General features: G+C 43.3%; 1 protein-coding gene across 1 annotated transcript in view; it reads left to right on the forward strand.

Annotated features, from left to right (window-relative positions):
• Positions 1 to 8,752: 8,752 nt before the first annotated feature.
• Positions 8,753 to 15,092, forward strand: part of DGKK (diacylglycerol kinase kappa) — a gene marked incomplete at its 5' end in the record, with an annotated part of 190,945 nt that continues 184,605 nt past the window's right edge. The window contains one exon of the mRNA XM_082716525.1: positions 8,753 to 9,361. Within this exon, the coding sequence (XP_082572651.1) occupies positions 8,753 to 9,361 (609 nt within the window). The remainder of the gene's footprint in view (positions 9,362 to 15,092) is intronic.

Genomic DNA, 15,092 nt, shown 5'->3' on the forward strand with positions numbered 1-15,092 from the left:
GGAACTATGGGAACTATGACCTTAACCAGTTAGCATAAACCTGGGGCGGGGTGGGGGGGAAGGTAAAAAAAAAAACAAAACAACTAAAGAGAATAAGATGAAATAAATAATTCAAGAAAACTTTCCAGGATTAAAAGACAATCCTAAAATTTAAAGATCCCACAAAATTCCAGTACAATGGAAGGAAATAGACATGCACCAAGATATATCAATTTGACATTGCACTCATAAGGGCAAAACAAAGAACCTAACTTCTAAAGAGCAAAAATTAAAAAGGTAACTTACAAGAGATCACGAATCAAAATAGTTTCTGTCTTCTCCAAAGTTGGGAGCCAAAAGACAATGAAGTAATGTCTTCAAAATTATTAGAGATATGGTCAGAATAAGAGCAGTGCCACAGATCTAAGGAACAATTAGGTCATGCCGAAACAATTCAGAAGGATGTCTCCCAGAAGACGAATTTGACAGAAGGAGCCAATGCTCTCAATGATATCAATCTTCACACACTGAGAGAAGAATTGATTGGGAAACAGGTTATAGATGAAGTAATGTTATGTATGTAGAAAAATAAGAAATTGAATAAATAAGACAATTATCAGTTTCATTAAAAACACAGATGTGCAAGAAAGGAAAAGTAATCATAGTATGCTATAACTCAACTGTGAAAAGGATTTCACATAATATAAAAATAATGATATAATCACTGAATATTGATGTAATCAAAATTACAACATAATTGTACTGGTAGAGTGGTAAATAGGAAGTTTATGTTTGTGTGTACATGGGGGCTAATGGTGATAATGTGCTAAACTCCTCTCCCATAGAATACTTACCCTGAAAATTATAAATAAGCTTTATAAGCATGCTATTTAGCTAAAAGAGTTCAAAGTAGTTGCCTTCGGTGAATTGATAATGGGGTGGGTGACAGCTGTTACAAATTACAAAGAACTCTTTGGTTCTTTAAACTGCATAAAAAGTAAAAAAAAAAATTAGAAATAAAAACTGCTCTAAAAAGAAAATTTAAATCAGATCATGTCACCAAATAGCTTAAAACTCCTAGTGGATTACCACTGTAATTAGAATCAAATCCTAACTCTCCCATGACTTATATGGCTCATCATGATCTGAATCCCGTCTATTTATACTTCATCTCATACTTCTCCCCAACCCCTGCCCCCTGCATCTCTAGGTTCCAGCCACTCTGGTCTACTTTCTCTTCCTCAAACATATCAAAATTTTCGCCATCTCACAGCCTTTGTGTTTGCTGTCCTCTCTGCCTGGAACCACTCTCCCCAGATCTTCACGTGGTGGAATCCTTCTCTTCATTCAGGACTCAGCTGAAAGCTGCTTCTTTGGAGATGTTGTCCACAATCAGACAAACCAAACTGGGGGACAGTTCTGAAAGTAACTCACCCATAAACTTTAAAATTGTCAACGTCAAGAAAAACAAATAGAAGCTGGGGACTATTCTAGATTAAAGAAGACTAAAGAGATAAGAACAACTAAATGCAATCTATGATTTTACCCTCTAAATTTTTAAAAAGTTATATGGAACATAATTGGGACAATTGGAGAAATTTAATATGTATTATATACTAGATAATATTAATGTATCATTGTTAAACCTTCTGATTATGATAATTATATTGTGTATATACAAGAATGTTTTTGTTCTTAGGAGAGCTATGCTAAAGTGTTTATGGGTAGAGTGTCATGCTGTCTACAACTAACTTTCAAATGGCTCAACCAGAGAGAGATAGAAAGAAAGAAAGAAAGAGAGAAGAGTTATAGATATCAAGCAAATATGGCAAAGTGTTAACAATTAGTTAATATTAATGAAGAATATATGCGTTCACTGTATTATTCTTGCAACTTTTCTGTAAGATTGAAAACTTTCCAAAACAAAAGTTGGTGGGGTAAAAATATTGAACTTCAGTAGGTTTGTTGATAGTAGTTTTGATGAAGTAATTGCAAACCATTTTGGATATGGTATAGGATTAAACAGATGAGTAAATATATTGACCAAAGTAATCCTCTAGGCAGTTTATATCACAACATCCTGTTTTGTTTTCTTCATCACATTTATAATTATCTAAAACATTATTTTGTTTATACATTCATTTGTCTGTTTAATGTCTGTATTTCTCCCAGCTCCTACCCATAAATGCTATTTGAGTAGAGGTGGTGTCTGTCCTATTTCCTGGTGAATTCCCAGCATTCAAACTAAGGCCTAGCACATTGTAGATGTTCAATAATTACCTGTGGAATGAATGAATGAAAGAATCCCAAGAAATCTTGGGTAGAAACAATGGTCAGACAGCTGCAATTTTGCTCCTAGGGTCATGTTAAGGCTCTGAAGCCCTGTTGGGAAAGGGCTTTTATTTTTTATTGCAGAGACCTGTGATGCTGAGAGAGAAAAAGGATAGGGAAGTCAGCCTCATTCTGGCATATGAAGCGTGGTTAAAGGCAATAAGACCTATCAGAAATTGCCGTGACCCCAAAGATTACAGCTAGAGGATAGGGACTTAAAACTAAAAGGTAAATGATAACAAGGAGGTCCTGGAAATGCTTTAGTCTCCATACAAGTGACCTATATGACACCTGTCCTTGCAAGTCACTTGAATTGTGTAAAGACTCTTCCTTTAAATTCCCTCTTATCACAGAGCCAATGAATTGTAGATTTAGAGCTAAATCTCAGTAAAGGAGAAACAGGGGAAGAAAAAGGGCATATCTGAGAACACAGTAGGTGCTTCTTTGGGGGAAAGGAAAGTTACCTTCCACCTCAACTCTTTTCATCATAGCGGTTCTCCCTGTCAACCTTTTTTTTTTTTTTTTTAATTTCCTTTCCCTACCTGTTTCTCCCTCATGCATCATTTCCCTGCTCCCTACCCTACCTGGGGTTAGTGCCAGAAAGAAGTGTTTGTGGAGACTGGAGAAGTGGTAAAGTAATTTTGTGCGGGGACAATTCTTACTAAAATAATCATTTTGTGCTTCTGAAAAAGGACACATACACACACACACACACATTTAAATATTGAGAATGAGTATTACAGTTGTCTCCTTGCTTCCATTATTGACATCACACCATGAGGGTGCTAAGACAGAAGTTTTTTCAGTCTTTCTAAACACCATCACCTCAGAAATCCTATCAGCTCTATATGCTCCCCTACGGCACCCTACCCTCTCCCACACACCTGTGTCCCGTCATACCATATTCTATCACTTCTTTCTCTGTGGCCTTATAGCAAACTGTTTTCTCTTATTAATCTGAGTTCAGTTTAGATCCTTGGCAGTTCAGAACTGGATGGCTGCTTCTCAAAAACTTTCCCACATATCTAAGCCATAGTAAGTCAAAGATTCTGCAAAGATCCATTTTCTTATCCCCCTGACTAAATTGTCCTCGATCTCTTAATCTGCTTTCAAGTCTACAACCTGAACTTTCTCTCATCTCCTCCATTCCACTGTTCATTCAACATCAGTTAGAATTTCAAATTAGGAATTCCATTAACATGTTGAGTCCATGGAAGCCAAATGACCCATTATGGACTGAATCCAAATGTATAGGCAGGTGGTTAAGCAGGTTGGGCCAGCAGTCTTGGCAATGCAAATTCAAAACTAAAGGTTGCAGCAAAAAATCAAGAAAGAATCATGATTTCACAAATGACCCTGGATTAGCTAGATACTAGCTCAAGGGAGACAATGTAGATTTGTAGATGATTCTAGAACCAAGTATACCATTTACCATTAAGGATAATTTTCTCACTGGTTGGATCTACTATGTTATCCCCATACTCAATCTTCATTGGTTCCCAATTACCATTAAAATCACATCTTCAAATCCTTCAGTCTGGCATTCAAAGCCTTTTACATTTCCCCTTCTTCTTACCACTTACTCTGCTCTTACCTTACTTCTCATCAATCCTTGGTATGATTTGTTTACCTCAAACAGATCTGTTTACCTCAACCTGGCATATTCTCACTACTGTTTGCAATTCTTGCTCCTTTCCTTGCCTGTAACGTCTTTCACTTCCTCTTTGCAGATCCACATTAACTGCATTCTTTAAGACCCACTTCAAGATATACCCCCTTCTAAGAAGCTTTTCCTGATTCTCTCACTGCGTCACTGATATTTTGTGCTAAAACAGACTTTAAAACTCACTGATCAAGTTCAACTTTACCCACCCCCCCACATTTTTCAAATGAGAAAACTTAAGGCCCAAAAATATTAAGTGATTTGTATAAGGTCTTTGAGTTTAGTGGTAGCAACTTAATCTCAAACCAGATTTCCTGACTCTCTTTGCAATTTCCTTTCTACACTGTTACACTTTGTCCCCATAATCCCATCCCCCACACACAAGTTCAATGTGGTGTCATCATCATAAACTAACATCTGTGTTTGGATTGTTTTTCACCTCTATTTGGTTTATTTCAACCACCAAGTGCTAGTAATTCTTGAGGGAATATTTCTGCCCCCTCTTCTCCTTCCCCATGGCACCTAAAAAGGCTATATATACCTCAGAGGGGCAGGAAATACATCTTCACTGTGGAGTGCTTCCCTTCAAGAAAATATAAAAAACAAAACTAACAAAATGAGTACACCCAGGGTGGATTATTATATCACATACATATTCAAAAAGTTCCTTTAAACAGGGACCTCCTATAGTGAACTTGGTTACAGATCATTAACTACCATCCAGAGAGAGAGGGAGAATGAGAGCTGAGAAACCTCGAAGTAAAAATGTAAGAAATCACTGCTCCTCTTACAGGCTTGAGAAATAGAAGGGCGTTAAGGCAGACTTCCCACTTTGCAACAGAGAGGATTTACACAGCCCCTGTTTTGCAACCCCCAACTCAGCACTAGCTCTGGTCTCTCTCAGCTGGAAGTTGAGTGACACAAATTCTAAATGTCCGTTCCAACATTAATTATCTTTGTGACCTAAGACATATCACTTAATCTCACTGGACTTGTGTTTTCTCGTCTGTAAAAGGTTAGGGGGTGGGAGTGTGGGATGGAAGTTCAGACTTGCTTTGCCTCACACGTTTTTTGTGAGGCTGAAGTGAGATAATATATGTGAAAGTGCTTTAAAATTCAAAAGGCATTATATGAATGCAAGGTATTAACTTTTTAACTCCCATTCCTGTATCAATTAAATCATAGGAGACTAGAGCAAGCAAAGGATAACAGGTTTGCATGCTAATCCCATCTAAATTAATTGTCAGAATCCTCTGCCTTCTCTGTAAATGCTGTTCTTCATCCCGTCTCTATTTTATTTGGTAGAATATTATAAAGGTTGCTATTTTGGCTTCGCATATTGCCGAGGTGGCAGGAATGGGGGAGGTTGGCAGCTGCTGAGCCTCAAGAGAGGTACCTATTTCTTTCCCAAATTGCTCTAAAGGGGGAAGGGGAGGGAAATTGAAGCTGTTGGTCAAGGAAAAAAGAGCTTGCACTCTAGCTCTACAGGGTCACTCTCTTGTTCAATAATGAAAAGAAAAATGAAAAAAAAAAAGGAGAAATAAAAGCTTTAATTTTGCCACATTTCTCAAGTTTTCTCTCCTTTACCTCTCCAGAATTCCTAGCATTCCTGAAATCAAAGGACCTATGTGCAGGCTTGGAAGAGCTTTATTTTGGGTGGTATCAGGATAAATGTGAGGCATGGAATGAAGTAGCACATTATGTGTTCAAAAATTTGAACCCATTCTTCTGGTCTATCCTTCCTCTAGCCCAATTAGGTAACTTATATAATATGCCTTAAAGTCCCACGTTAGGGACCATGTCTGCCCTGGGACATCCAGAACCAACTCCATTCAAACCTCTGTGGAAATGGTCATCGTTCTTATTCTTATGCAGCTCTTGGCCTTTATATCAGTATTGTTCAATTAGAAAAGAGCCTTTTAAGAGATCATCAATCATTCGAAATATCAAATACTGCTAAAAAGCAATGCAGGGGAAAAAAGGACACCCTAACTGGTAACCTGCAATGAATCATCCACTTAACAGACATCTTCTGAATCCCTACTATAATTCCAGCCCAGATTATGTTTTGAGGAAAACACACAAGCATCTCAGTAAAGCTTTCTCTGTTAAGAGACTAGCAGACTATGGGGACAGGAAGGTATAGATAAGATATAGCAACGGTGTCTCCCTACAATAGGCACCAATGAATTCTAACCTCACCCCCCCACACACACCCATGGTGGTCCCATGTAAAGAATTGTATTCAATGTCGGGCTGAGGAGAGACTAAAAGGCAAAGCTAAACCTTACTATAACATAAAGCAATAAGGCAGCTTGTGATGTACTGAGAAATGCCTTAAAAATTAAATTAATCATAATTAAATCCAGGCAGTATATAACCCACCCTAATGGAGCAAAAATCATGCGCAAACAACTATTTTAGCATTCACCCTCAAACTGACCTTGCAGCAAGAGTTTACATCATTAATTTTGGACTCCTTGTGATTAAGTATAGTATTATAGACAAGAGTATCAATGAACATACATGAAGCAATAGCTCCAACTTGTCCCCTGGTGGTGTCCTGCTTGATGACACCCGATCTATGCCAAACCCCACCCTATTGCTCTCTAACCTAAGAGGCCGTCCTGAGCAGTAACTCCTCCACCTTGAACCCTTCTAATTATATGCCAGGGTTTGGTGAAAATAAGATTTAAATGTAAGATATTAGCCCCTGCTAAGGACAGAGATTTCACCAAAGTCTGAAAGCCTGAGAAGTGAGCTCCAAGTATAAGCATACTGGCTAGTCAGATCTGACATCTGCATGTTTCAGTCCTGAACAAAGGGTAAAAAGCAGCTTGGCTGCTTACATGTGGGATGTAAAAGAGGAGAAAAAGACCAAGGAGGGTAAAAAAGATGAACTCTTTGTGTGGATTTACTGGAAAGCAGCCTGCCATCAATGAGAGACTTGATAGACAGGGCTCACCTCCCCTGGGTTTTCCTAGCCCCGGACATTAAAAATGGTCCTGACGCTAGCTTAGTAACTGCCAAAGAGTGTAGCCCTTCTCCAGAAGGGTGGGCTTAGGCTGTGATGCAGCAATGAGGATCTTGGAAATGCAGATCTCATCAAAGATTCTGGTCTTTGGAGGTGGGGGGCTAGGTGAGACTGTCTTCTGCTGTATTATTTACTGCTGGGACGTGGTGTAGGGAACACAAAAATGCGGCAGGTTTTAGAAAATTCTGGGTAGGTCAGTGTCATTTGTCAAAAGAAGAGGGACTAGTGGAGGATATGGTCTGGGAGGAGAGGGTGAGAGGAGGGGCTGCAGAAGGAGGGCTGCCATCTACAACTGCAGTATTATGTGTATCAGAGATAAATTCACTTGTCATATTTCAAATTAGGTTTATAGGTACTACCCCCATCCCCCACACAGCAGTGGCTTAACGGGTGGTCTTCTCAATTTTTAATTGCAATTTTGCAGTATATGGGTGTCTGAAGTCTAGGTCTGACTGAGATGATGGTCTGTATGTATGTGTAGGTGACTAACAGTCGAGAGATTTAAAGTCTCTCAATGAGGTGGGAAGGGTGCTGCGGCAGGGACCGGCTGTACTCCTCTCAAGAGAATCTTCCATCCCTAACGTCAGGGTGCTATTGAGCTATCAGGAGGTGAAAAAGGTGTGGGTGGTGCAGTGAATTTTCCCCAACACAAGGTACACACACACACACACACACACACACACACACACACATTAACAAGTTCTGTAAAAAGTCCTGCTGATGCCTGGGAAGTCCAGCTAAAAGCAGTAGGCAGTCTCCCATGGCCAGAGCGAGCGAGGCAGACTCCCGAATCCTCACGGAGACCAGGACAGCGGTCTCTCCGGAGCGCGCAGCCTAGCCGCGGCTTCCCGGAGAACTCTTGCCTTGTTCTAGGGGCTACATCTGCAGGCTGCGGAAAGCCAGGGCTCCAGCCCTTTCTCATTACACACCTTTCCCGAAGCATCCCAAGCCCTGTATCCAACGGCAAACCCCTCAGATCTGGCGAAGCTCAAAAATGCAAAAACTGAGGCTGGGGGCAAATTGTACTTCAATCTTAAGGACTCAACACACGCGCGCGCGGGCGCGGGCGCGCGCGAACCGCATATACCCCAACCCCGTACCGCTTAATTTCTTTCCCCGGGTTAGAAAAGAGGATTACTTGCTCACAGAGGCTTGGAGATGGGGGCAGGAGGTTCGTCCGAGGCTAGGCTCACCTGCTGCTGAGGTGAGAGAGCAGACACTGGATGCAAGCTGTTAGGAGCCGCGGCTCACAGCTGAGTGGTTGGGGGGTTGCAAAGACCCTCAAGTGCTCCTCTGGTTTTTTTGTGTTTTTTTTTTTTTTTAATTTTTTGCATTCACGTCACCAAAGGGTTAAACGGCTGGGCTCCAACAGGCATCCCCCCCGACCCCGCCGTTCCACTCCCCCCTCCCCTTTTTTGTCTCCCCCCCCCCTCCTCCCGCACGTCGCTAGGAGGTCATCAAGCCCTCTGTCCAGTCCGCGTTCGCAAGCCCCTCTGCTTCCCGCCCATCGAGCCCGTGGCTGCTTACGAAGAGGTGTGCGCTCACCGAGGGGCGTGTTCCAGCACTGGGAGACGCCGAGCGCCCCTGGGTTAGACCTCAGAACCGAGCCAGCCATGGAGCGGGGCGGGGGAAAGTTTGGCACCCTGCAAGGGGTAGTCGAACAGGAGTGGGCGGGGCGCCCGAGGGTACTTTAGCCCTCCAAGCTCAGGGGCGCAAGCTGCCCAGACCTGAGGCGGTGTGCGGCCATGGACCGCGGAGCTGCCGCGGCCCAGGGCACTGCCCCGCCTCAGGATGGAGAGCAGCCCGCGGAGTCTCCAGAGCCACCGCCGCCGTGGCCGCCACCGCGGCCGCCGCCGTCACCACCGCGGGCTCCTGCGCTGCTCCATGCGCCTTCGCCAGAACCGGCACCACAGCTCGGTCCAGAACCTGCTCCAGAACCCTGTCCGAAGGCGACCCGAGAACCAGCCACAGAATTCGACACAGAAACGGTCTCAGAACCCAAATCAGAACCGGCCCCAGGGCTGGCTCCAGAACCAGCCACAGAACTCGACAAAGAACCGACCTCAGAACCAGCCAGGGAGCCTGCCCCCGAACCGGCTTCGGAACCAGCCACAGAACCAGCCACAGAACCGGCCTCTGAGCCGACCCCAGTGCCAGCCGCAGAACCGGCCCCCAAGCCGGTCCTAGAACCAGCCCCAGAACCAGCCATAGAGTCCTGCCCTGAGCCGGCTCCAAAGTCCCGTACGGAGCCGAGCCCAGCACCACGTCTATTGCAGTGTCCGGTGGTCGCTCCAGAGAGGGGTCTAAAGACCTCATCATCGCCCCGAACACCAGTGCTGTTCTCCAGTATAAAGGTAGGAAAAAGACCCCCTGAGGCGTGCGGGATGAAAGAAGCAAAACGAGGACGGATGGCTATTGAGCTCCTGGGACTCTGGGTACCCAGAGCATCCCATTTGGCTGCCACTGACTAGCAAAGATGCGCGGAGAGATGCAGGGATGGAGAAGCCCGGGGGAGTGGGAAATGGTTGGGAGGCGGGAAGCAACATGTGGAAGCGCCGAGTGGGCTGTTGGGGCTAGAAACAGGGTGACTGCACGCGATGGGAGTCGGAGCAGTTTCCCCCATGGAGAGAAGTGGCAGTGCAGTGAGCGCCTATGTCTTGAAAAAGAGGAGGAAGACGTCCCCGGGGAGCGCAAGAGACCTAGAGAAGTATTTGGGGCTGGCCCTGGGTACACGGGGATGGTACTTAGTGGTGGGGTTGGGGGCGTGGGACACACCTCTTAGCCACGGTCTCTGCCGCAGAGGCCCAAGCTGCGGAGCCGCAGCGGTCAGCTTAGCCCCCTCCCTGACACTGGGGAGGGGGTCACTAGCGGGGACGCAACTGGCGGCGCTCCGAGGAGGTTCCTGGCGCCTCTGTCTGCTGATCTGCTGCTGGGAGCGGGTACTCCGGGTGGGGATGAGGGGATGGGCGGCGCCCACGCGCACTGCAGGGGAAGGGCAGGGTTCGTTGGGGGAGGAGGGGGAGAGCATGCGTGTGTCGAAGCCACCATTCCATCTGTCTGCAGGATTTCCCGGCAGGTAGGTGCAAACACTGTGATATGATGATGGACCGCGTTAAGAGCCGGAGACTGGCATCCCGCACCGGGACCAGTCGGAATGGTACAGGAGTCCCGGTTTAGAGACACCAAAATAGGAGTTGGTATTTGAGAGCGTGCGAATGGAAATCCTCATCTCTTCCAGTCTTCAGAGGTGCCTTCCTAAACGTTGAGGTTTGCCTGGAGAAGACAAGTGGAGGATCCTCGAGCACCCGCCCGGGGGCGGGGGGTGGGAGGGAGGAGGAAGGAAGTTTTCTGTATTTGCCTTGGACCCCCTGAAACCCCGTTGGCTCTTCAGCAGGAGTCTGTTTGCCCTTCTTGCTTTCTCTGTACTCCCCCTACTCTTCCTTTCCCCCTATAAACTTCGTTCCATGTGACTGTGAATACAGTGATAATGCATAGATACACCTTGATTTAGCTTCCCCCGCAGGGGGAAAAAAAAAACAACGAAACAAAACACAGAAACAAACAAACAGCACACCACACCAATACCTGTCCATCCTGCTGCCTAGCGGGACATAGGGACAGGGCTCTGGAATCCTTCTGCTGCGTACTGCACACTTGTAGAATGTAGGGGAAGGGGAGAGAACTTGACATCGCGAAATAGAAATGGAAGCGCTGGTTGCTTCCTGAGATATGAGTAGGGAGGCTTGAATTTGCAAAATAACTGCAATGATAAATGACTGAACAAAAGGAAGCCTAAAGCGAAAAGTTTCACAGGGGAAAAAAAGTGTAGAGGTTTAAAGAATAAATAAAATAGGACCGTAGGAGACTAAGACAGGTTGTGGTGGCTGTTTTCAATCCAACAACTGAGTTCTCACCAGGGGTTGGATCTCCCCCTTCCTGCAGCAGCCTTTCCCTGCAATGATCTCAGGAAAGGAAAGGACCCTGCAGCTAGACACTGGAGATCACCCTAACCTGGGATGTGCTCTGGTCTTTTTGGAAGAGTTTGCAAAGAAGCAGGTGGGAGGGAGACCAGCAGGGACTACCTGAGCTATGGCCTTCTTAAGTGAGATTTTGGGAACATGGCTCAGAAACTGACACCTGAGGACCTAATTACTAGGATATCCGGCAAATATATGGACTCTTTGACCCCTGGAAGACTGACTAGAGGCCAGGAACTCCAGGGATGAACCCTGTGACAGTGGGAAAGCATGTCCCACAAGCTTGACAGGAAAATGCCTGTTGCCAGACAGCTAAGGAAGATCAAAGTAAGGGGAATCAGATTAGTTTCCTCTACAGAGTGCCCTCTCAGACAGGCTGACCAGCTGGGCATTTGTCAGCCTTGGCAGGGGACCAGGACCCCCCAAGGTTTGACTTTGCCCTTGGTAGAGTTAGTCATTTGTTCAGCCATTTGTCTTCTAAAATGGAGTTAAGAACACTGACCATCCACTAAAAGGGCCAAGAAAATGAACCCATCAGTGGCTCTAGATGTTTTCAAAGGATGCAAAGGATCTGGGTAAATGCTCAGATTGCTAGGTGCCAAACCTGTCTTCAACACCCTAGGTGTTGCTATGCAGTTGCTCTGTGGTGCCCATGGGAACATCTGATCTTCAGTGATAGGACCGTTCTCTGCCGCATCCCCCTCAGGCAAGCAGCACACACAGCCAGCTGACTTGCATCTTAACATTCAAGGCAAATAGGTTGCCATCTTAGCAGGAAAAGCCTTGTTCTCAGACACTGCCTCCTTGAGGCAAGCCTGGGGAAACACACACACACACACACACACACACACACACTCTCTCACAGTCTCAGGGATTGTAACAAAATACAGCTTTTATCATACAATGAAATCCTACATGGCAAGGCACAGTCAGTTCCAGTAGCATGAAACTAGACTGAAACTACTCATTTCATCAAAGGATGAAATGAATAAAACGAAGTGTTTGAATGTGACTGCAGGTTTCTCCCAGATAATTTTTGCTGATTGGTATTGTGGTTAAAAAAAAAAAAAAAATTCAACATCTTCCAATATGTAGTCTGCGCTCTATTCAGGTTTCAGAAAGTGTTGGTTGCAAATCGATGCCAGTCATGAAGATGGAGACTGAGAAAAGGGGGCTCGTATTGTCTTTCCAAATAGATACCAGGATAACACAATCTTGTGAACCAAACCTGTCTATTCCCTTCCTTTCTAAAATGTTTTGATTTCCAGGAAATGAGCCATAGTCTCCCACCTGGTCGCAGCAAGTGTAAGTGAGGATGTGTGAATTGGTTCTTTAACTATGCTATGACTTGCTTGGGGGGTGTGGGGCTTACATGAAGTATACTGTATTTGTTTACCTTGCCTCACCTATAGTTGAAGAAAGATAGTTCATGTTTTTATCAGTTGGGTCTGACTACGAAATTATGATCACACTATACAGGTGATTGATGAAAAATCTGAAAAGAAATACACTATTGTGGCCTTTATTTCTGGGATGGGGGTGTGTGTGATAAGAGATTCACTGCCATTTACCATTACATCCCAAACCATAACAAAGCAATTTTCTGGCATTTTTTGCACTTTTTACACACTTTCTTGCAAGGTAGCAAGCATTTGTTTATATGTTATCTGGTAATTCTTGCCTGAATACTTTATCGTTTTACTTATTTCTGAGCTTCTCAAAGGTAGATACTGTCTCTCTCTTTCAGTGTCCAATACAATTCAGCCCTCCCTGTTTTTGCTCAGTAAACATTTGCTGAAGCTTTAAACCCAGCAATTCCATTTCCAGCAACGACAAGGACAAGAGACTGCTACTGTGAATGAATAAAAATGCATTCTCAATGATTTCAGAGTGAGAAGTAAATGCTTACTTAAATAGCCTGGAATATATAGTCTTTAAGGAAATGCAGTCAATCTTTCCCTTTTCAAAATGGGTGTTAGAACCATAATTAAGAAGCAAATTACCAACAATTAAAAAAATGGTTTGGAAAGTATCCTTATCCCCTGCAGTCCCCAGCAGCAGTAAACTAATGATGATGTTGTTGGTTTCAGGGGTAATATATTTTTTTCCTAAGTGAACGAAATATCTGCAGTGACTATAAACAACTTTGGGATTGTGGAATTGAATGTTTAACCTGTTGAAGGTCAGGATGAAATTAATTTCTTTCCTCTTAGGTTCTCTCCCCCACTCTTTGCCAGGTTTTGATGAAACCATCTGACTTGTTTGGTATATATTGAGAGCTCCTGAACATTTGCGGCAGTGTGTTCTAGAAAAGATAATGAGATATTTGGTCAGTTGTCTTTCTTTTCTGAGAATATAATTCTTAGGTGTTTATTAAAATCTCTGACTGGGGCTTCTGCACAACCACATCCCAAAAACCATTGTCCAAAGTGCTTCCAAGGAAAGGGGGAAAATCCATAGAGACCAGGAAACCATTCAGGGATATTATAATAAGGATTATATAATCCTTTCTGCTAGTATGAGGCTCTACAGTTTGCAGAATGCTTTCCTCTGCATTATTAACTCTTATTCCCCTGACAAAGGCAGCAGGGTAGGATAAGTCAAAACTAAAACTTGATGCCTAATAGGATATAACTATTAATTTATCTAGTGTGGATTTTAAAAAAATATCCAACATAGGGCTTTCTGTGATACACAGGATCCTCATTTGTCTAAGCACAATCTTTTTAAATTAACATATAATGTATTATTAGCTTCAAGGGTACTGGTCTGTGAATCATCAGTCTTACAATTTCACAGCACTCACCATAGCACATATCCTCCTCAATGTCCCTAACCCAGCCACTCTATCCCTCCCCTCCCCACCCCCCAGCAACCTTCAGTTTGTTTTGTGAGATTGAGTCTTCTAAGAACAATCTTTAAGCTGATATTCCCTCGCCTGGATTTTTTTTAAAGCAGCCATTGCTGTTCCCAGTCTGATGCTCCTGCTGGGGGCCATCCTAGAACTGGAGTCTGAGAAGGAAGGATAAGAGGCAGAGGCACAAGACACTGAAACCTATTACTCCCAAAGAAGACATTTTTTTTTGGAAAGAAAATAAATAGAAATTCTGCCATGGATAGGATGCCCAACCTTTCCAAAGACTGCTGACTGTAATTCCCTCAGTGGAAAAAAAATAATTTTAAGGGTTAAAAATGAAATCATCCATTCCTAAAGGGAGATGCTCCACCCTCACCAAAGCAAATAAACCTTATTCTCAAAATAGAAAAACAAATTTACAAGTTTAAAAAAAAAAAGAGAAGAAAGGAACAGTGACCCCGGATAATGAAACTTATCCCTCCCCTTAAAATTATTTTAAGAAAAAAAGAAATTTTAAAGGGAGATGTTCTTCACCCTCATCAAAACCCATAAAACTTATGTCCCCAAGAGAAAAATTAAAGAGGAAAAGAGAAAAGTCACCTCAAGGTAAACAGTATTTCTAATCATAAAAAATTCACAAAATTTATAAACTTTATTTGCACCCACTGCTCATGCCCAATCTCTTACAAAAAATATGGTGGCAAAAAGAAATCTCCCAAAGGGGAATCTCACCAAATCTCCCTAAGGTTATTTCTTCTAATTACATGAAATGTCCAAAATAGGCAAATCCTTAGAGACTGAAAGTAGATTAGTGGTACCCTGGGGCTTGGGGAAAGGAAAAGGGGAAGTGTGGGTGATGGCTAAAGGGTACATTGTTGCTTTGGAAGATAACAAAAATGTTCTGAAATTAGTGGTAATGGTTGCACAACCCTGTGAATATGCTAAAAACACTGAATTTGTACACTTGAAAACACTGACTTTTGTGATACGTAAATTATATCCAAATTTTTAAAAAATAAGTAAAAGAAAGAGATCACTCCTCTAACTGCAAGATAATGAACCCACTGTTTTCCCTCAAATAAACAAAGGAATAAATGAATACATAAGGAAAAAATAAATTTTTAAAAAAGAACCAAAAGACAGAGAGATCCTCTTAAGGGCACGGCCATCAACCTCACCAAGGAAAATAACCTTTATTCACACACACACACCCAGTTTTTTCTCTTTGGGAAAAACAAAGAAAAAGACATC

This window comes from Mustela nivalis (assembly GCF_964662115.1).
Source record: "Mustela nivalis genome assembly, chromosome: X".
NCBI lineage: Eukaryota > Metazoa > Chordata > Mammalia > Carnivora > Mustelidae > Mustela > Mustela nivalis.